Source organism: Acomys minous (assembly GCF_964271855.1).
Source record: "Acomys minous genome assembly, chromosome: 15".
Taxonomy (NCBI): Eukaryota; Metazoa; Chordata; class Mammalia; order Rodentia; family Muridae; genus Acomys; species Acomys minous.
Window position 1 is genome coordinate 98,421,309 of NC_140497.1, and position 21,015 is coordinate 98,442,323.

General features: G+C 50.8%; 1 protein-coding gene across 3 annotated transcripts; it reads right to left on the reverse strand.

The window, feature by feature from the left end:
* Window positions 1-262: 262 nt before the first annotated feature.
* Window positions 263-20,481, reverse strand: RNF41 (ring finger protein 41). 3 transcript variants are annotated; one of them, XM_084758583.1, is made up of 7 exons: window positions 20,417-20,481; window positions 15,377-15,558; window positions 6,936-7,048; window positions 3,391-3,662; window positions 2,402-2,537; window positions 2,021-2,124; window positions 263-1,558 (listed from the first exon to the last, which is right to left on the reverse strand). In XM_084758583.1, the coding sequence occupies exons 3-7, from the start codon at window positions 7,023-7,025 to the stop codon at window positions 1,207-1,209; spliced, it is 954 nt and encodes a 317-aa protein (XP_084614709.1). In that variant the 5' UTR covers window positions 7,026-7,048; window positions 15,377-15,558; window positions 20,417-20,481; the 3' UTR covers window positions 263-1,206. The 3 variants fall into 3 exon arrangements, with proteins under 3 accessions (XP_084614709.1, XP_084614707.1, XP_084614708.1); XM_084758581.1 differs by lacking the exon at window positions 20,417-20,481 and adding an exon at window positions 19,513-19,750; XM_084758582.1 differs by lacking the exon at window positions 20,417-20,481 and adding an exon at window positions 19,372-19,471.
* Between the last annotated feature and the right edge of the window lie 534 nt (window positions 20,482-21,015).

Sequence of the window (21,015 nt, forward strand, 5' to 3'; positions counted from 1 at the left end):
ACCAACTAATTCTAGGACTTCACGAGGAGACTGCGAGAGGGTGGGGAGTGAGTTTCTTCGACGCTGGAATGCTACAGCCAAAGTCTCAGACATAGTGATGGACAGGGGGATCGGAGCAGGCATCAGAGCAAAGATCCTGGCGAAAAGCAAACATAAGCCAGATCCTACCCAGCCCAACCCTACCCAGAACCCCCACAACAGGAACAGCAAAAGAATGGTTTTAAGTTTTTTTTGTTTTTTTTTTCTTTTCTCCTTTCTTAAAAAAAAAAAAAAAGTAAATAAATTAAATTGCCAACAATGTGGCTGGGCTGGAGAGGAGGGTAGGCCCAACCAGGCCATTCTACGAAAACAAGACCAGGTAACAGATGAGATTTGTGACTTGGGAAATATAAACAAACAACACCGAAAGAAATCAAACCAAATACAATCATAGAGCTGAAGAGGGGTCTATGGAGGCACTATGGACAGACCACAAGCGGCAGTGCCCATCCTAGACCAGCAGAGACAGCAGCTTCCTGCTCAAAGTAGGAACCCCAGTGGTCTCACTCCCACCCCAGCCCTGCCCTTCCGTAATTATGAGAAAGTGTGGGCAAGAATAGTTCAAACGGACATTTCAGCACCCCACGCTGTGCACCCAGCAAGGCCTGCCCCTGCAAGGTGGGCTGCCCAGGGATGTGCTGGGCACAAAGCTCTTCCCGAAGTGCTGTGGGTGACAACCACCAGGTCCTGGCCGCACTCGTTACTGAGAGTTTGGTCACACCCCTAGCCCTTCTGCTGGGTGCTTGCTCCTTAGAGCTGCACTCTCCGTGAATGGAGTCAGCAAGCCTGCCTGCTAGGTTTCCCTGGCTTTGGAAGAGAGGGACAATTAGAGATTCCTCAATCTACCTTGATCCTCTAGGGAAAACAAATTTCTTTGTGCTTTCTGAAAATATTTGGGAACCAGGGATCTTAGGCAGGAAAAAAGTGGGGAATTCCCCAGGAGACTGAAAATGTACACTGTGGGGGAAGGAATACAGCCAAAGGCAGGAATCTGGGTTCCCCGCTGAAAGGCTGAGCAAAGTGCCCCAAGGTCCCTTGTGCCAGCAGAGCGGGGAGCATGTGGCTCAATTACGAGCTGTGGCGTAAGGACAGTGGAGGGCTCAGGACTCAGCTGCTGGAGCCGGGGGCTGTCCCAGCTCTTCCTCTTCCTGACTGCCAGCTTCAGGCTCATATCTCCTCCACGCCATGCGCAAATATCATGACGAGCCCCGGCTCCTGCACCATGTCGTCCCCCATGTGCTGGTTGTCGCAGGCCATCACCACCACGGCCTGCTTGCCGGGGATGCGCTTGGCCACGTAGTTCTCGTAGAAGCGCCGGTTCATCTGCCGCGTCTCCAGCGTGGCCAGGCCCTGCGGCCAGCTGCGCTCGTGCGCGTTCTCAATCAGCTCGTTGACAATAGAGGCCGGGCAGCCGCTCTCCACCAAGGAGCGCTTGATTACAGCCTGCAGCACAGCGTCGGGAGTGGAGATCATCCCTCCCCAGCGCGTCACTCTTGCTGGCTGCAGGGAGTTCACCCACCTGTGTAGAGGGGTTGGGACGGTCACTCCAGCTCCATGCCTTTCTCCTAACAGAAATGACCATCCACCTGCAGGCCACTTGACTTTCTTCCCAGCACAGGCCCAGAAAATACAAATCTTTCCCTAGTTGGGCCTGGCCACGTCACAGCATTTACCATGTCCAATTCCATGTTTGCTGTCTCCTCCACACTCAGGCTGCTCTACCAGATACATGGCCTCCCCAGCTGGAGGGATCTTATACTTCCCTTGCTCACTGCTGCCTTTTGCTCCGTCTCAGATCCTTTCCCTGGACAGACTCTGCCCCTGCCCCTCTGCGTGTTAAGTGACCCATTTGGTCCTGAGTATCACAAAGCTCTCGATGGAGGGTCTGGACATGGTGACACTCTCAGGCGGGGTGCCCCTCCATCCGCCCCCGCGAGCTAAGCCTGCCCGCCTCTGCCTCCACACCCTGAGCCACACTCACTCGAGGATCTCGTTGTACTCGATCGTCTCCTCCAGGTTCTGAAGGTTGGGGTTGACACTGCGGATTGCTCGCATATACGCCTTCAGCAGCTGAATGTCCCGCTTCTATTGGGTGGAGGGGGAACCAGAGAGGACAGCTCAGCCAAACAGCAGGTCTGAGGAGAGCTTGGGCGAGCTGAGGTACAGGATATACGCCACAGGCTCCCTCAGAAGACAGGGACAGGACTTAGCAAAGCCACTTCATGAAGAAGGTGCCCCTCCCGTGTCAGATGACTGAGTGGATGGGATGAAGGGCAGCGAGGGCACAGGCTGTGGGGTTCGGGGTGGTGCTTGTGAGCGGAAGGGGGTTTACAGAGGGGCGTGCTCCCCTCACTGGGCCCACCTGCTCTGCCAGCTGGTGCTTGTGCTCAGCGGACGTCTTCTCCAGCTCTGCGATGCGCGTCTGCTGCTGTTGCACCACGGAGCGCAGGTGCTTAATGCAGTTGTGGTTCGGCAGCTCATCTTTGGGCATCTCCAGGCTGTAGTCCAGAGCGGGACAAGAGCAGAACAGGTGATTCAATGGGACATGTAGGCTATCGGCTTACTCTGACAGAAAACTGCTGAGCGACTTTCTGCTCCTCACACTTCTCTTTACTTCCTTTTCCCAAACAAGCTCCTTGCCCTTACACAGAGTTTTCCCTCGAGCCCTAGCATTGTGGAGGAGCTCACCAACACCACCTGGAGACAAGGCCTCACATAGCCCAGACTGGCCTCCGATTTGTGCCAAGGATGACTTTGAACTTCTGTGCTCCTGCCTCCACCTCCCAGGGCTGGGTGTGACCACAAGCTAGGGACAGAGCCAGCTGTGTGTACTAGGAAAGCACTTCACCAACTGAGCTAGCAGCTCACCCTGCCCCCTTTCCATTTGATTGCTTTCTTTTTTCTTTTTTCAAGACAGGGGTTCTCTGTGACTGCCTTCTAGTGCTCTTAAGAGGCAGCTCATTCTCAGGAGCCGTCCTAAATTAAGACGGAAAGTGCTGTGTGTCCTGCCAGGCCACTCTGTTGCAGTCTATCCGCACACACATGCCTTCTGAGGAGCCCTAGGCCGCTGCTCCAGGTATCGGGGTTGAATCAAGTACTTCCCACCTCACACAGACAGAAAACAGGGCATGAGGGAACACGAGAGCAGAAACTGGAGCAGGCAGCCCAACTGACAATACACTGGACTGGAGAGAAAAGGCGCTTTGACCTCCAGTGTTCCCACAGTCCCTGGACTCCTGTCCTCTTTCTTTTAACAATGTGAGAACCAAGTGATCATAGTTGAAGTGGAGCTCTGTGGCAGGAGTGCAGCTGGGGAGGCCCTGGGCTGAGGGGGTGGAGGAGAAGTCTCACCCACAGCCCTGCTCACAGGTCACAGGCCGCTTCGGGTTGTGCTCACAGTCACTGAGGTGGGACATGAGGTTGTCAAGCCTGACGACAGCACTGCAGCCAAACACAGCGTTGTCACAGGCGATCTGCAGCTTGGATAGCATGTTCCGCATGATCCGAGGTACTGGGCGCAGGTGGGCAACCGTGACAACGCTACGGTCTACCGGACACGTCTGCTGCTGGGAGAACCATTGGGTGATGCAGGCGTTGCAGAAAGCATGCTCACAATGAGGTGCCTAAAAGGGACACAAGGAAATTAGCAGGAGCAGACAACCTGGATCAGGTACCTCTGAGGCTAATTCTGAGCCCAGAGGCCCAGGGCTCGCAGTTGCTGACAGGTCTGTTTGGGGCAGGGCATTTGCAGGTCAGGCTTGCTTCCTGTGCTCAAGAGGACAAATGCGTTCTGAGACAAGATAAACAAGCAAACGGTTGTGAAACAGTGAGAGACATAAATAACACTCCAGGACAACAGGCACTGACACAAGGCAGCTGGTTACAACTGCTGACAGGATTGCATACACGAGAACTGCCAAGTAAGGCCAGAGGAAGGCGAGGGCTTTCCAGGCAAGGTCAACCAGAGCCTGGCGGAGAGGGCAGTTTTATACACAGGTCTTGAAGGATGACTCAGACGCAGCGAGGGGAGGGCAGAGTCTCGCTAACCACAGCAGAAAGAAGAGGGTAGAAAGACTGCTTGTGGCAGTGCGTGCTGTGATCCCAGTGGGCCGAGGCGGAAGTCTCATGAGTGCCTGGCCCAGATGGCAAGGCCTTGCCTCAGAAAACAAATGGAGCCAGGCAAGGTGGCGCACGCCTTTAATCCCAGCACTCGGGAGGCAGAGGCAGGCAGATCGCTGTGAGTTCGAGGCCAGCCTGGTCTACAAAGCGAGTCCAGGACAGCCAAGGTTACACAGAGAAACCCTGTCAGGAAAAACCAAACCAAACAAAACAATAAATGGAGCTGGTGAGATGACTCAACAGACAAAAGTGTTTGCACCAAACCCGATCAGCTGAGTGTGAGCCACAGGACCCACACGGCAATGGCAGAGAACCGTCTCCTGCACGCTCACAAGCACAATAACTAAGCCAGTGTAAGAGGAGACCCAGGTGTGGCGGTACATGTCCAGCCCCAAGCACTGGGGAGGCAGAGGCAGGCAGATCTCTGTTAAGTACGTCTGGCATGGTCTACACAGTGAGACCTTGTCTCAACAAACTGTCCCTCCAAACCCTGAAACACACACACAAACAGGGTATGGAGAGATGGCGCAGCAGTTCCCAGCACTTGCTAGTGTTCCGCAAGGTCAGTTCCCAGCACCCACACGGCACCTGGTAGCAACCTCTAACTTCAGGAACCTTCTCCTTTTGCCTCTCTTTCTCTCTCTCTCCCCCCCCACCTCTCACACACACACATAAAAATAAAAATTCTAAAAACAAGCAAAAGACCATCAACAAAGCAGGCAGAAGCCAGGGAAGCTCTTGAGAGGCTAAGTGGCTTCTCTGCGTGGCCTCAGGTCTTGTCCTATGAGACCTGCGAGGACCTTTCAATGAGGTATCGCGCTAGCCACAAATGCTACACCTGGGCTCCTAAACTGGACTGCCTCCCCACCCCACCCCCCCCGCCCCCAAAGACAGGGTCTCTCTGTGTAGCCCTGGCTGTCCTGGACTCTCTTTGTAGACCAGGCTGACCTTGAACTCACAGAGATCCCGAGTGCTGGGCTTACAGCATGTGCCACCGCCCTGGCCTCCCCACTAGCTGTCACAGAAGGCTCTCCTGTCCTTGAAGCGGCTGTGCAGGGAGGTTTACCTGGGCACTTGGGTCATCTTGTCTTTTTTTTTTGGGGGGGGGGTCATCTTGTCTTAAAGTCTAAACATACTAAGAAAAATAAGAAACTAAGGGGAAAAAAGCCCTGAATCTGCCTACTTTTCTCCACCTCTACTGCCTGTAACCCAGTTCAAGCTCTTACCAGACTGTCTCTTACCTGAATTATCAAGTATGCCTTCCAACTGGTTTGCCTTGACTCTTATTACCAGTCAGAATGATTGATTCACAGTCCAAAACAGGGCAGGGGTCATAGGTCAGTGGTAGAGAACCTGTCTAGCAAGAGAAGGCCCTGGGCTCCATTTCTAGCCTGTGCGAGAGCGCATTAAAGCCGTTCCTCCCCTCTGCACACTGGCTTCTTCTGTAAGACAGAGTAGAGAGGCCCTGCTGAGAGGTCTGAGGATGGGGTGCTTGTTGCCGTGCTCATGGCCCGAACTCAATACTCAGGAGCCAGTACATGTGCACAAGTGTAGGTGCCTGGGGAGGCCGGAGGTTTGGAATCCCCTTAAAGCTGGAGTTACACACAATTGAGAGCTGCGAATTAACCGTGAGTTCTCTGGAACATCAGGAAGTGCTCTTGACCACTAAGCCATCTCCAGCTGCAGCTCATTTCTTAATCATTTCAACATATTACCCATTCATAAATAAGTAAACAGCTCCGTGGTCGGACAAGAGCGCACAGGCCCTTGGAAATACGCCAGCTATCACAAAGCCACCTGCCTACGCCCTGAGGAGGTAAGCGCTGGAGCTGGGTGGCTGGTGGCTGGCACGTGCTCACTAAAGGCCACTCATCTCTCCACAAGTAGCTCTCATTAAATCAGGGGCAGAAAGCTGACAGCACCCTGACGAGGCAGGAGGAACAGGACCCACCCTGTGACCTCTTGACACCAATAGACAGTAGTGTCACATCCATCTACTATGCCTTAACAGAGATAGACTACAAAGACGAACGGCAGTGCAGGCTGAACTTGATTCTGCTCATATCTCTGCTCCTTTTGGTGGCTGAAAACTGGAAAGAAAGAATCCTAGTCTCCAAGGAAGCCCCATGAGTTGTCTATAAACGCGTTGACTTCAACCGGTGTCCGGATTTGTGAGACCATAGTATCTCAATTGTCGACAATGCTCAGGTAAGGTGACATCCCAAGAGCATCACGGCCAGGGATTTACCTTACAGCTCGCCTGGCTGTCCAGAGCTTCTCAAACTTGTCCCTGGAAACGCGGATGGCTCTGGGCCTCTCCAATTGGTAGAGGAAATGGCCTATTAATCTGGACATTGAAATGCAAAGTGCAGCCACAACGACCCTTTCAGTAGATCCCAGGAAGAAAGCAAGGGAGACACCGCTGATTACACCAGCATCTCAGTGTCCAAGTGCAAGGAGAATTCATCAACAAAGTCTGGAAGGTCAGTCATGGACAAAACAGACCTCAGAGCCCCTGCAGAAGAAAAGCAACTACCAAGGCACTGTGGGAAGAAGCAAGCAGCTGACTGCTGAACACCAACACCCCCCCCCCCACCCCCCCCCAGCGATCTCAGGACATCTGAACCCAACTCACTCAGTCTCCACTGTGACAAAGGTCTACTGGGCGGAGGAGTGGGAGTAGACCGCGGGGACTTTCCCAGAGTCCGTTCCTCAGGAGTTTCTAGCAGCTCTATCCATCGCCATCTGCCCCACAAACCTGCCTCAGGCCCACTCACCTGTACGGGCTCCTCCAAGACTCCACTGCAAATAGGGCAGATAAGGTCCTCGTCAACATCCCCCTGGAAACGGGTTACATCATACCCCATGTCTCATCACTGAAACCCAGGTCCTGAAAGGAGTTGTAGGAAAAAGAGGTCACTTCAGAAAAAGCCACATGTGTGTGGTCAAAGCCTGGGCTTAGCACCAGAACCCACTCCTTTATCCAGCACACATCACATAAGCACACACACAAACTACACTACAAGCTTCTGTGGAGGCTTACAAGGAGAGGACTCCCTACCCAGGTGAAAGAGCTAGCTAACTAGCTGGAGAACTAGGTCAGAGCACTAGACCAGAAAGGCTCAGAAAAAGGCTGGCCTGAGGGGAACAAGGAACTATTAAGACACAAGTCTGAACAGGCAAGCAGGGGCTGGGCAGTGGCGGGGCACGCCTTTAATCCCGGTACTCAGGAGGCAGAGACAGGCAGATCACTGTGACTTTGAGGCCAGCCTGGTTTACAAAGCAAATCCAGGACAGCCAGGGTTACACAGAGAAACCCTGTCTTGAAAACAAAAACAAAAACAAAAAAACAAAACAAAAAAAGAATCCTATACGGCATTTGGACTTGTCCCTGATTTCTCTTTTAAGATCATTGGGGCTGGAGAGATGGCTCAGAGGTTAGGAGCACTGTCTGCTCTTCCAAAGGACCTGGGTTCAATCCCCAGCACCTACATGGCAGCTGACATCTACAAACCAACACACATAAAATAAAGTTTAAAAAAAATCTATATCTACATCTATCACTATGTTCCAGACTCAGTTGCACGCCTGTAATCCCAGCACTCAGGGAGACAGAGGCAGGCAGATCTCTGAGTTTGAGGCCAGCCTAGTCTATACAGTGATTTGCAGGATAGCCAGAGCTGTGTGTGTTGTGCCCCCCCCAACCCCCATGTCAACAGAGAAGAGACTGGAGATAAGAACCCTACCCTAACTGTGGCAGGAGACAGATGGTAAGACTCTGAACCGACTGTGATGGAGACTGATGCAGGAGAACAGCTGCCATGGCCGACTCTCAACTGCCCAAGGTCAAACCCAAAGAAGCCAGTGACGCATGCCTGAGGCCTCTCTGAATTCATCCCGCTGGTGGCCTAACTGATCAAGAGTCCTTGTTATTGAGCAGCCAATCCATCAACCCATGTAAGTTCTCAGGATCTTACAATCAGACCACCAAATATTACTTTTCTTTCATTTTTTAAAAAAGATTTATTTATTTATCATTTATATGCAGTGTTTTGACTGCATGTACACCTACACACCAGAAGAGGACACCAGATCACATTACAGATGGTTGTGAGCCACCATGTGGTGCTGGGAATGGAATTCAGGACCTTTTAAAGAGTAACCAGTGCTCTTAACTGCTGAGCCATCTCTCCAGCTCATAATATTACTTTTCTCAATAATTTATTATTGTGTGTTGATGGGGGCATGCACACCACAGTATATACATGGAGGTCCATAGTGCTTTGAATGAGCAATGTGCCCTGTAGATTCAGGTATTTGAACACTTGGTCCCCAGCTGGTGTTCTTCGGGGATGCTATAGTCCCACCCCATCTCCTGTTGTTTGCTCCCCACGTCCGTTGATCTGAGTGATGATGTTGCCAGCCACCTGCCTGCTCCTCCTGCCAGCATTATGGACTCCAGTCCTCTGCAACCTTAGGCCAAAGAATCCCTTCCTTAGCCGCTCTCAGTTGTGGTGTTTCATCACAGCAACAGAGAAGTGAGTAGACAGTTACGTCTTGGTAGTTCACGTGCTTCTGAACTTTAAAAAAGAGGCAACAGAACAGAAGCACAAGGAACAGCTCTGCATCACCTAGGAAGTCTGTAAGGGGAGAGTGAGCTAGTGTTGCAAGGCCCTGCACTACACACCTGCAGTCACAGCACTCAGGAAACAGAGGCAGGAGGTCACAAGGTCACCTGCTCCACAGAGTTCCTAGCCACCTAGTAAGACTCTGTCTCAAGCAAGCAAACAAACAAATAAAAACAACAACAAACAAATAAGCCAAGAGGCTGGGGAGACGGCACGCTAGGATTGGAGGTTTGCTGGCTAGCCAATCTCCCCAAATCAACGAGCTTCAATCTCAGTGAGAGATCCTGTCTCAAAAATAAGGAAGGGAACAGTTGGGCACACCACTGAGCACTGGCCTCTAGCCTCCTCATACGTGCTCACATGCGTGCACAGAGTCAGTAGTAGTGCTTGTTGGGCACCTATGTGGCTGTTCAATGCTCAGCATCACACACACACACAACGAACATCTGTCTAGCTAGTGTAGGGACACATGCCTTTATTCCTAGCACTAGATAAGCTGACACGGGTGGCTTGCCACAAGTTCAAGGCCATCTGACTACACAGTGAGTTCTAGTCTAACCGGAGCTACAGTGGGACTGCATTTCAAAAGAGAACAAAAACCCACCTTCCTAACTTATAGTATACCCACAGTAAATTTTTCCCTGGGCACCATCTACACATCAGAAGTCACTGACAAGTCAACATAAGCGGAAGGAGCATAGATGCCTTTCTCAGTCTCAGCAACACAGTGATTTGTACCTACTGATGCTTTTTGTGGTGACTGCCTTGTGCACTACTGAATGTTAAGCACTTGTGATCTCTCCCCAGGATAAGTCTATCTCGGTCCCTAAGCTGTGACACCCAAATACCTTTCCAGATCCTAAGTGGAAAAAAATCCCTGGTTGAGGACCGCTGGTCTAGGAAAATGAAGTTGGCATTAAGGATCGTGACGCAGACTTCAGGCATATGTAAAAGGGCAAGAAACAAAACACACAGCAATCCGCACTGGGACATAGCTCAGTGACAGAGTGCTTGCCCAGCAGGCATTAGGCCCTGGGCTCAATCCCCAGTACTGCTCAAAATAACAAAACATCAAGAAATCAAAACCAGCTTAGTGTTGCATGCTATGCACACTGGTGCGACAGAGGCAGGCGGATTATGAGTTTGAGGCCAGTCTGCGCATCACCGTTAGAGAAACCTTATTTCAAAAAACAAAAAAGCGAGCTAGGCACAGTGGCACATCCCTTCAATCCCAGGGGGTTGGCACGGCAGAGGCAGGCGGATCTCTGTGAGTTGGAGGGGCCAGCCTGGTCTACAAAGTGAGTCCTAGACAGCCAAGTCTACCCAGAGAAACCCTGCCTCAGTGGGGAAAAAACCCAAACCTCCCCACCCCCAAAATAAAAGCATGCTTGGCGGTGGCAGCACTGTTTTTAATCATAGCCTCTCCAAGTTCAAGGCCAGCCTAGTTTACAGGTAGGCCAGGGATACACTGAGAAACTGTCTCAAAAAACCAAAAATAAATAAATAAGATATATTAAAAGAAAAGAAAAATCAAAACCCCAAGCTATCAGCACATGTTTGTGTAGAGTGTGTTGGAAGAAAAGTGCAGGAGTATGAGGTGAGAGCCGGGGACCCAGCTCCGTGTGGGCTAGATCTAAGCCAAGGCTTTGGTGGTCACAGAGGGACTTCCTTTAGCAACATAAAGTTGTGTTTTAACTTTTTACTTTGATGACTCAGACTTATATCTTTCATCCCAATTCTTCAAATGCTTTTAGATGTAATTTTACCTGTGGGTATGGGTGCTTTGCCTGCACATATGCATGTGTGCCTGGTGCCCACGCAGGCCAGAAGGGGGCGCTGGATCCTCTGGAACTAGGGCTATCGCTGACTGCGTCTCCAGGTGGGTGCTGGGAAACAAGAGCAGCCAGCGCTCCTACCTGCTGTGCCACTTCTCCAGTTACAGCCCTCAAATTGTTAATATTTTATCACACCTACAAGATTCTCTATGAAAACATGTACGAGTTGAGCACCTCACACATCGGGATGGTGCATAGAACACAGGCAGGCAAAACATCCATACAAAAACCTCAAATTACCTCTAGAAGAAAAATTCTCTGAGTGACTTTTAAGCTGACTTTTTTTTTTTTCTTAAGTAAATTTTGTTCTTTCACAATTTCTTAGCATACAAACAAATCTTTTTTTAGGGGCAGATACAGGTTCCAAGGGAACAAACGCCCTCTTCTGCCCTCCTTGAGTACCAGGCTCACATGGTACACAAACACACACACAACACAGACCAGGCTGGCCTCTAAATCACAGAGGCCTACCCGCCTCTGCTCAGGACTAACGGTATACACTACCATACCCAGTTAAAATAATCAACAAAACCCAAGAGCAAGCCAGGTGGTATGGCACATACTTTTCATCCCAGCACTCGGGAGGCAGAGGCAGTCAGACAGAGCTCTGTGAGTTCAAGGCCAGCCTGGTCTATATAGTAAACTCCAGGAGAGCTCAGGCTACACAGAAACTCTGTTTCAAAAAACCAAAAATGAAACAAAACAAAAACCTAAACATTTAAAATAAATAAAAAAAATTTTTTTTTAACTGGTGTGCGAAGGCTCAGCAGTTAAGAGCACTGGCTGTTCTTGCAGAGGACCCAGGTTCTATTCCCAGCCCCCACACAGTGGCTCACAGACACCGGGAACCCCGATGTCCCCTGACTTTCTGACTTTCACTGGCACTGTAAGCACAAAAAGTCCAAACACATAACAATAAATAAATCTTTAATATGTATTTCATATATACACATAATAATAAATTTAAATGTTTAAAAAGTTAACATTCAAATCTCAGCACTATAAGGCAAGCCCAGGACAGTCAGGGCTACAGAGAAGCCCTGTCTGGAAAAGAAAAAAGAAAACCTTTACTGATTTTATTGTTTTACTTTTTTCCCCTACCTTTTCCTACTGCAAGCATATTGTTTCTGGAAGGAGGGGAAGGGTCTCAGAGATCAAATACAGACTGGTCATGCTTTATTTACATTGATAGATAATGAAGCCAGCAGATACTGAACTTGGCTGTGCTTGCCATGACTTTCAGCATCCTAGCCTATTAACTCAGCCTCCAACAACTCTGTCGTTACTCACATTTTACTGATGAGTAACAGAGGCACAAACTTACTAGTGGTCAGGCCAGACTCAGTCAAACCCAGGCAGCCTGGCTCCAGAGCCCAACCTTTAACCACCATGCCATAGCCAGCCGTGGTGGCGCACACTTTTTTTTTTTTTTTGGTTTTTCCAGACAGGGTTTCTTTGTGTAGCCTTGGCTGTCCTGGACTCACTTTGTAGACCAGGCTGGCCTCGAACTCACAGCAATCCGCCTGCTTCTGCCTCCCGAGTGCTGGGATTAAAAGCGGTGGCACACACTTTTAATCTCAACACTAGGGAGGCACAGTCTGGCAGATCGTTGTGAGTTCGAGGCCAGCCTGGTCTACAAAGAGTCCAAACCAACCAAAGTTACACATAGAAACCATGTATCGGGGAAAAAAAAAAAGAAAGAAAAAAACTAACATAAAAGAAACCTTGATGTTAGAATTGTGTTTTAGCTCAAGTGTTACATATTTGCCAAATTTATGTACTTAACTATTATCTTCCTGGTCTTGTTCTTTCCCCCATGTATGTCTGTATTTGTTATGTCCATGTATGTGTGCATGTGTGCAAGAGGAGCACACATGGACTGGCTGGAGCAGAGGAGACTCAAGGTTGACTCCAGTCTGCTTTGGCCAAAGTCCATTCTCACGATCGCTGCCGCCTGCCCCTCACGTGGCTTAAACACCACACTACCTTCCCCATGATCTCTTTTTTAAGTGAGGACACAGGTGACAGCTCATGCCTGGAATACTAGCACTTGAGAGGTAGAGAAGCAGAGAGATCCCAAGTTTAAGCTAACAGGCTACATAAGAAATTCCAATTCCAGACTGCACATTACGAACCCCCCTCCCCAATTCAAGGCCAGCCTGGTCTACAAAGCGAGTCCAGCATAGTCAAGGCTACACAGAGAAACCCTGTCTCCAAAAACAAAAACAAACAAGCAAACAAATAAAACAAAAACAAAAGCCCCCCCAAGCTGGGCATGGTGGCACAGGCCTTTAATCCCAGCACTCAGGAGGCAGAAGCCGGCAGATTTCTTGTGAGTTCAAGGCCAGCCTGGTCTACAAAGTGAGTCTAGGATAGCCATGACTACACAGAGAAACCCTGTCTCAACCCCCCCCCCAAAAAAAACCAAAACAAAACAATCCGGGCGTGGTAGCGCACACCTTTAATCCCTGCACTCAGGAGGCAGAGGCAGGCGGATCTGAGTTCGAGCACAGCCTGGTCTACAAAGTCAGTCTAGGACAGTGTGGGGGGGGGACCCCGCCCCCCAATAAAAACAAGCACACCTGTAGGGCATTTTCTTAATTACTGATTGATGGGGGGCCCAGCCCATTGTGGGTGGTGCCATCCCTGGGCTGGTGGTCCTGGGTTCTACAAGAAAGCAGGCTGAGCAAGCCATGAGGAGCAAGCCAGTAAGCAGCGCCCTCCATGGCCTCTGCACCAGCTCCTGCTCCAGGTCCCTGCCCTGCATGAGTTCCTGTCCTGACTTCCTTCATTGCCGAACAGTGCTGTGGGAGTGTAAGCTGAATTAGCCCTTTACTCCCGTCATGGTGTGTCATCTCAGCAATAGTAACCCTAGCCAAGACTGAAATAGGTACCAGGACTGTGAGGGATTCGACCATGTTGTCTTTGGAGGATTGCGGATGGACTTTGGGCTAGAAAAGCCATCCCGTGTTCAAAGTACGGGAGCTCTGAAGTGTTGGGAGCCCTGGTGTGAGAAGTTCCATAGGGAGGTTTGAGGGTCCCTTGAAGACCATCAGGGTCACTGCATATTGGGTTCAGGAATCTGTGGTTCTGGTCAGCTTGAACTCAGGACAGCCATGGTTCATGGGGCCCAGCACCATGGGACGACACCTTTGCTCTGCTGAGACACTTACGCTGGTCAGCTAGAGATGAGAACTCAGCAGTGACTAATAAGAGACCAGCATTACTTGAGGGGAAGTAGATCTGGCTGCCCTTGAACTCAGAGATCCGCCTGCCTTTGTCTCTTAAGTGCTGGGATTAAAGGTGTGTGTGCTGCCATGCCCAACTATTTAGGGGTTCTGAAATCTATGTGCACAAATAGGTAAAGCATGCATGTCTACTCATAGTTTATATTTAAGGTGAATGGACATGCTGCCACCAGTCCTGACAAACGCATAAGGGCAAGTCAGGGTAAGCAATGTGGTCCCTCTTCTCCATACCCCTATACGGGCCAGGTCAATTACTGCAAAAGCATCAGACACACAGGCAAATGGCTCTAAAACCTGCCCCCACCTAGAAGACAGACAACTGCTAGGACCGGCAACCCGGTAAGATTCAGCTGGTGACACACCTCACAGGTGTCCCCACAGCATGGCATCTTGTTCCCCACCCCCACCCGTCTCCTAGGGAACAGATCCAGGAAACAGAAGTGACCGACAGTCCCCGCATTAGTCCTCACATACAAGGAGTTCGAACTAATGCATCACCTCATCACTTTAAAATAACATCTGCATTTCACTTGTTTTCTTCAGTTTCTCAAAGCCTCGTGTATTTTATTACATGAGCCTCTTGTCCTCATGCACGCCAGAGAGCATCAATCCCACTGTGGGTGGCTGGAAGCCACCATGTGGGTGCTGGGAACTGAACTCAGGTCCTCTGGAAGAGCAGCCAAGTGCTCTTAACCGCTGAGCCAAACTCCTGTGCTCAGCCACCAGAACCAACTCTCCTTTTATGCAATGAGGAAGCCTGATTGGAGAATAGGAAATAAAGCCCCCCGGGTTGGAGATGTGGCTCAGGGAAGGCACCTGCCCAGCGCACCATGTTTTATCTTCACCACTGAGTTTAAGATGGGACTGGTGAGAGGGCTCCTGTAAAGGTGTGTGCACAACACCTGGCTCGGAGGAGCTTTAAGGTTCCGTTTCTTCAGTATGTTTAATTTTAAGTTTTCTTTCTCTTTTTCGTGTGTGTGTGTGTGTGTGTGTGTGTGTGTGTGTGTGTGTATAGGTGTAATGTAGTGTCCAGGCACAGTGTACAGTGTACAGTACTGGTGTCACTCTGGAACCTGCCTGTCTTTAAATCTCAAACTTCCGTTATCAACTTTGACGTGGCTAACAGGGATCTGAACTCAGGTCTTCTTGCTTTCACAGCAAGAGCTCTTATGCACCGAACCCTCTTTTCAGCCCTAAATTCAAACACCTTAAATCCCAGCACTTGGGAGGCAGAGGCAGGTGGATCACTGCAAGTTGGAGGCCAGCCTGGTCTACAAAGTGAGTCCAGGACAGCCATGGCTACACAGAGAAACCCTGTCTTTAAAACCCAATAAATAAACAGATAGATAGATAACGCATAGAACTTGCTATCAGCAAGACGGAACATGTACAAGAAAGCTCGTGGTAATAGTAGAAAGTGTCAGGGCACCAGGTTTTCGAGGTCAAAGGGACACCGGCCAGAGAAAGAGGCGAGTCTGGAATGAGACTGCAAATGGAGGCTCTTTACCTTCTAGGTGGTGGGGGCAGGTTCCCTGTTTACAAGGTTCCAACCCCCTGATGCCTCCTCTCAGTGCCGCTCAGGAGATGCTCCAAGTGTCCCATCTTGTTGGCTACTCTCCAACTGAGTTCCTCTTCCTAGTGACAATGTTCATGGCCAAGGGGTGGTGTGATGTCACAATCAGGAACACTCTATTAACAGGAACAGGGAAGAAAAAAACTAAGTCAGGGCAACTACCTCCATTGGGCAGTGACACTGGACAGACTTGGATCTGGTGGGTGGAGCATCCAGGTGGAGGACGAACACTTCTCTGAGGAGCGCAGGTTTCTGCACTACTCTACACACAGGAGGGCGTTGCGTCCAGTAGAGTCAAACACAGCTGGGAAGAGGGAGGGGAGGCAGAGGAGAAGGGGAAACCGCTGGAGACAAGGTCTGTTAGGAAGACACAGAAAGGAGAAAGAGCCGAGGCTGCGGCTCAGTGTACAATACTTGCCCAGCATTCACAACGTCCTGAAATAATCTTAGCCCCACATAACCTAGCCTGGTTGTGATCCATGCCTATAATCTTAGTACCCTAGAGAGAGAGGCAAGAGGATGCATGGGACCCTGTTTCAAAAAGTGTGTGCTATATATGCACACATTAATAGTTTTCAAAATTATTTCTATCTCATTTGATGCATGAGGGTGTACTGCCTGCATGTCTGTGCACCACACTTGTGCCTGGTGCACGAGGAGGCTAGAAGTGGATTTCCTGGCACTGGAGTTACAGACAGTTGGAAAATGCCTTATGGGTGTCTGGAATCAAACCCCAGTCCTCTGAAAGGGCAGTAAGTGCTCTACACCACTGAGCCATTCCCTACAGCCCTCTCTCTCTCTCTTTTTTTTTTTGGTTTTTTGAGACAGGGTTTCTCTGTATAGCCTTGGCTATCCTAGACTCACTCTGTAGACTAAGCTGGCCTCGAACTCACAAAGATCCGCCTGCCTCTGCCTCCTGAGTGCTGGGATAAAATGTGTGTGCCACCATACCCGGCTATAAATATATTTCTTTATTCAGCAAATAAAACTATAAAAAAATTTTAAAAATCCAAATTGATGTGGTGGCGCACGCCTTTTCATCCCAGCAATTGGGAGGCAGAGGCAGGCCAACTGCTGTGAGTTTGAGGCCAGTCTCCTCTACAAAGTGGGTCCATGGCAGCCAAGGCCACACAGAGAAACCCTGTTTCAAAAAACCAAAAACCACAAAAACTCCAAATTGGTGACTACACAATATATGAACCCATACTATGTTCCCTGTACCACCCTTCAATGTTTACATTATTTCATGTAAAAAGAATTCTGGAGGCCAGGCATGCCTATAACTCCAGCACTCCGCAGAAGTAGGAGAATTCTGAGTTCAAGGCCAGCTTGGGCTATGTAGCAAGTTCCAAACCTTGTCTTAAGCAAAAGCAAAAACAACATGGGGCAGGGGATGCAGCTGAGCAACAGAGTGCTCACAAGGCGCTGGGACCCGATCCTCAGACCACACACGATGGTGCATGCCTGTACTGCCAGGATGTGAGTCAGATGACAGTGAGTTCGAAGCCAGCCTGGACTACACAGAGAGACCCTGTCTCAATATATCATTAAGAAAACCCTTAAACACCCAGGCCCCACGTTCTATGTGGAAAACATTACTTCACACAGAGACTAAGGATGTTGCTATAGGTGCAAACTGGGAAATACCCCTGAAGGGAATAAGGTTTTTAAAAGAGAGAAGAGGGCAGTGGGGGCTGAGGAAGTAGGTGGCACTCATAAACAGAAAATGTCAGGTATGGCAGCTCATACCTGTAATCTCAACTCCTGGGAGGCTGAAACAGGAGGATGACTGCAAATTCAAGGTCAGCAAGGGCTACAGTGTGAGAGAGACCCTTTCTCAAACAACAGGAAGGGAGGAAAAAGAGGTAGTGTTGTTCCAGAGTGGGCAACTTGGTGGGCAGTAAAGCTAGGCTGGCTAGGCCCATGCCTGCCAAGACAGAGCTAAGATCAAGTCCCAGGGCCCTGAGAACCCACAGCAGTGACATACAGGACACTAATCAAACTCCTCGCCTCACTGTCGTGTGTGTATCAACAGTTCAAGTGCCACATTGGCAAAGTACCTTAATGATGGTTTCTATGCAGAATACAAAGCCTAGCTCATCTTCCCAGTCTGGGGCAGTTCCGGTCAGTTTATTGGGCTCATCACCTATCTCCAAGGAATGAGAGATGAAGGTGTTAAACCTGGCATTTCTATTTATTGTGGTCCAGAGAGGAGTGAGAGAGTTGAACACACACACACACACACACACACACACACACACACACAAATACACACACACAAATACAGAAGGAACACTTCTTTCCTTTGAACAATACCCCATTTCCCAACAATCCAGCACACACACTTGAGCCTTTAAAAAAAAAAAAAAGCTTTCAGGAGCAGATACTATGGGCCATGCTTGGTCTCCTAGAGCAGGTACTGTTGGCCATGCCTGGTGTCCTAGAGCAGGTACTGTTGGCCATGCCTGGCGTCCTAGAGCAGGTACTGTTGGCCATGCCTGGCGTCCTAGAGCAGGTACTGTTGGCCATGCTTGGTCTCCTAGAGCAGGTACTGTTGGCCATGCCTGGCGTCCTAGAGCAGGTACTGTTGGCCATGCCTGGCGTCCTAGAGCAGGTACTGTTGGCCATGCCTGGCGTCCTAGAGCAGGTACTGTTGGCCATGCCTGGCGTCCTAGAGCAGGTACTGTTGGCTATGCTTGATCTCCTAAGGACAAGTTTCAGACACAGAAACCAAAAAGCTTCCCAAACTGGGAAAACCAACCCCTCAGAAAACAGACCAGCCAAGCATAAAGGGGTCTGGGATTCCGGTCCTAGTCCCCCACTCTCCAACAAGACAACTTCAAACAAATCGCGTCGTAACCTTTCTGTACTTTCCAGTTTCTCCAACTGGCAAATAGAGAGGATGACACTTGCCCTATCTTACATACCCTCCTGCAAATCAATATGAAAGCATCGAGACTGTTCTTAGTCACTGTAGCAACAGAACGGCAAAACAAACTCACAGTGAGAGCCAAAGGAAATGTTGGAAAATGCTTGCCCCTTCTGAGTTAGTGGGAAGAAGGCCCTGCCACAAGGTCTACTGGAGGCACAGAGTAACACCACTATTGTGGCCCCTCACCTTCCCTTGTCACTATCTGATGCGGTCTTTCTTGGAGGAAGACTAGCAGCCAGCAACCCTGTTATTAGCTAAAACTATTGTATAAGAAGTACCTCAAACTGGGCAGTGGTGGCGCGCGCCTTTAATCCCAGCATTTGGGAAGCAGAGGCAGGCAGCCAGCCTGGTCTACAAAAGCGGGTCCAGGGCAGTCAAGGCAGAGAAACCCTGTCTCAAAAAGCCAAAAAAAAAAAAAAAAAAAAAAAAAAAAAGTACCTTAAGACTCGCAGGTCAGTCTCGGTGGCTGCCACATCTACTTCCAGTGAAAACAAGTTAGTTTCTTTCTAATAGGCTAAGTGCGCCCATCCAAAACACCCTCATCCATCTTCTTCAGGTCTCTCCTGGGCCCTAGCTCTCTACCCCGCGCTGGGGTGGGTTTTCCAGGGTATAAAGTGAGCAGACGGAGTGTGCGTGCGACAAAACAGGGCTGCAAATCATTCAGGGGCAAGGATGTAAGGAATGTCAGAGTCCTCCACGGAGGGGTGGGAGGGGACTGTGGAACGGCGAAGGAATGAAAAGAGAAAAGACAAGGCACGGGAAAGAAGCCAAGCTATGGCGCTTGGAGGGCGGAGGTTTGGGTTTCGCGGCCCCTGCCCAGCTAGCCCCCAGAACCTTCCCCTACTCGCCTCCGGACCCGTCAATCACTGCCATTTAAACTCCATGTTGTCCCCTAGCCCGGCCGGACAGCTCCTCCCTGGTTTTCGGGGCCGGCCGGCCCATGGCCACTCCCGCCCTTCCTTCCCAAGGCTTCCCCGCTCCACAGCCCCCAGCTCACCTCCGGCCTCCTCCCAGCGGAGCTCCTTTCCTCCATCTTCCTCCTCCCCACCCTTCCTCTCGACCCCCAGCCCCTCCGACCCAGGCGCCACTCCACCGGGACCTCGCCCCCTCCCTTCCCTCCCTCCCTCTCCTCCCTCACCCTCCGGTGGAAGCTCGCTCAGGCGCACTGCGCACCGCCCAGACGCGGTCTGGGTTCTCCGGACGCGGCGCCCGGCTGGACCTGAGGCCACGGCGGCCGCGGGGGATTAGCCTGGATGCCGGGTCTCTGCCTCTTTCCCCCCCGGCAGGGGAAGGGGAAGGGAAGGATGGGGAGGAAGGTTCCGACCACTCCTCGCAGCCTCGCACTAACCCTTTGCCACGCCCACCGCTGCTACGCAACGGGGAGGAAGCGCGTCACCAAGACCCGCCCCCCCGTCCCCCCCAACCCCGACCTTAGGACAGCAGCGAGGCCTCCGTTCCCCGCCGGAAGCTGCCTAGGACAGGCCCCAGCTGGGACTTTGTGGCCATTTGGGAGGGAGGACTCTGTGTTCTCTAGGTGTGGAGACTCCGGGCGACCGCGGGTGTCCTGCCCCGCCAAGGCACTTCGTGTTCCATAGTGCTGGAGCCGATGGAGGCGCCGGGGTCGGCCGTCCTCCCCAGCCCCTCATTTTCCGGAGCTGTGGTTAGCATCCCGGAGCCTCCCGGCCTTGTGACTCACAGTCATGGGAATGGATACTGCAGTTAACTTAGGAGGCCGCGGGGTGGGGAGGGACGGAGCGTCTCAACCGCGAGGCTTTGATGTAGGGCGCTCCAGGGGTCCTCCGCCACACACACACACACACACACACACACACACAGAGAAGGGCTTGATTTCCTAATGCTGCAACGCTGTGATTGGGGTAGCGTGGGTGAGAGAGAGCCTGGGCCCCGAGGAAAGTCGTGGAGGGGTAGGACAAAAGAGCGCATGCCTCTTGGGCTGTTTGATATATTCTCTTTTTTTTAAAGGGCCTTTCACACCAGTAGGTGTGTAACTGGTTTATTCGTAAGGATACAGAGCTAGCTACCTTTGAAGACAGTCTGGCAGGGTTCTCGGTTTCATGCTCGAGAGGGACTCAGATGCAGTGAAATAAGGGAATTGGAACCGGACGTGCCTTGTGAACCAAAGTAGACTTCCTCTTCCCCCGCCCCCCACACACTGTCAGGTTTTCTCTGTGTTCCCTGTCCTGGCGGCTCCGTTAGACCAGGCCCGTCCTCTTGAGCTCAGAGGTCCACCTGCCTCTGCCTCCGATTAAAGGCGTGCGCCGCGAGACTTGCTTTTTATGCCCTGGGTTCAAGTTCTTCCAAAGGGGGCTGAGTCTGCCTCATGTCTTTCTATAGTGTAAATGCCACTTGTCCCAAGCACCTGGGCTAAACTGTTTAGTGTATTCAAGATGAAGACTCCCTTCCCAGTTTAATCCCAGCATTTAGGGAGGCAGAGGCAAGTGGACCGCCCTGAGTTCGAGGCCACCCTAATCTACAAAGCGAGTCCAGGACCGACAAGGCTACACAGAGGGACCCTGTCTTGAAAAAACATAAATATAAAATAAAATAGGTGAAGACCCCGTATGTGCAAGTCCATGTCCTAGGCATCAGTTTTTACCCAACTTTCCATTTTCATGTATAA

Excerpts from the sequence above, each read along its gene's own strand:
- RNF41 (XM_084758583.1), bottom strand. The coding sequence starts at position 7,025 with ATGGGGTATGATGTAACCCGTTTCCAGGGGGATGTTGACGAGGACCTT. Across the intron at positions 3,663-6,935 it reads TCTTGGAGGAGCCCGTACAG|GCACCTCATTGTGAGCATGC; the intron begins GTGAGTGGGCCT and ends TGTCCCTTTTAG. Across the intron at positions 1,559-2,020 it reads GAGTACAACGAGATCCTCGA|GTGGGTGAACTCCCTGCAGC; the intron begins GTGAGTGTGGCT and ends CCCTCTACACAG.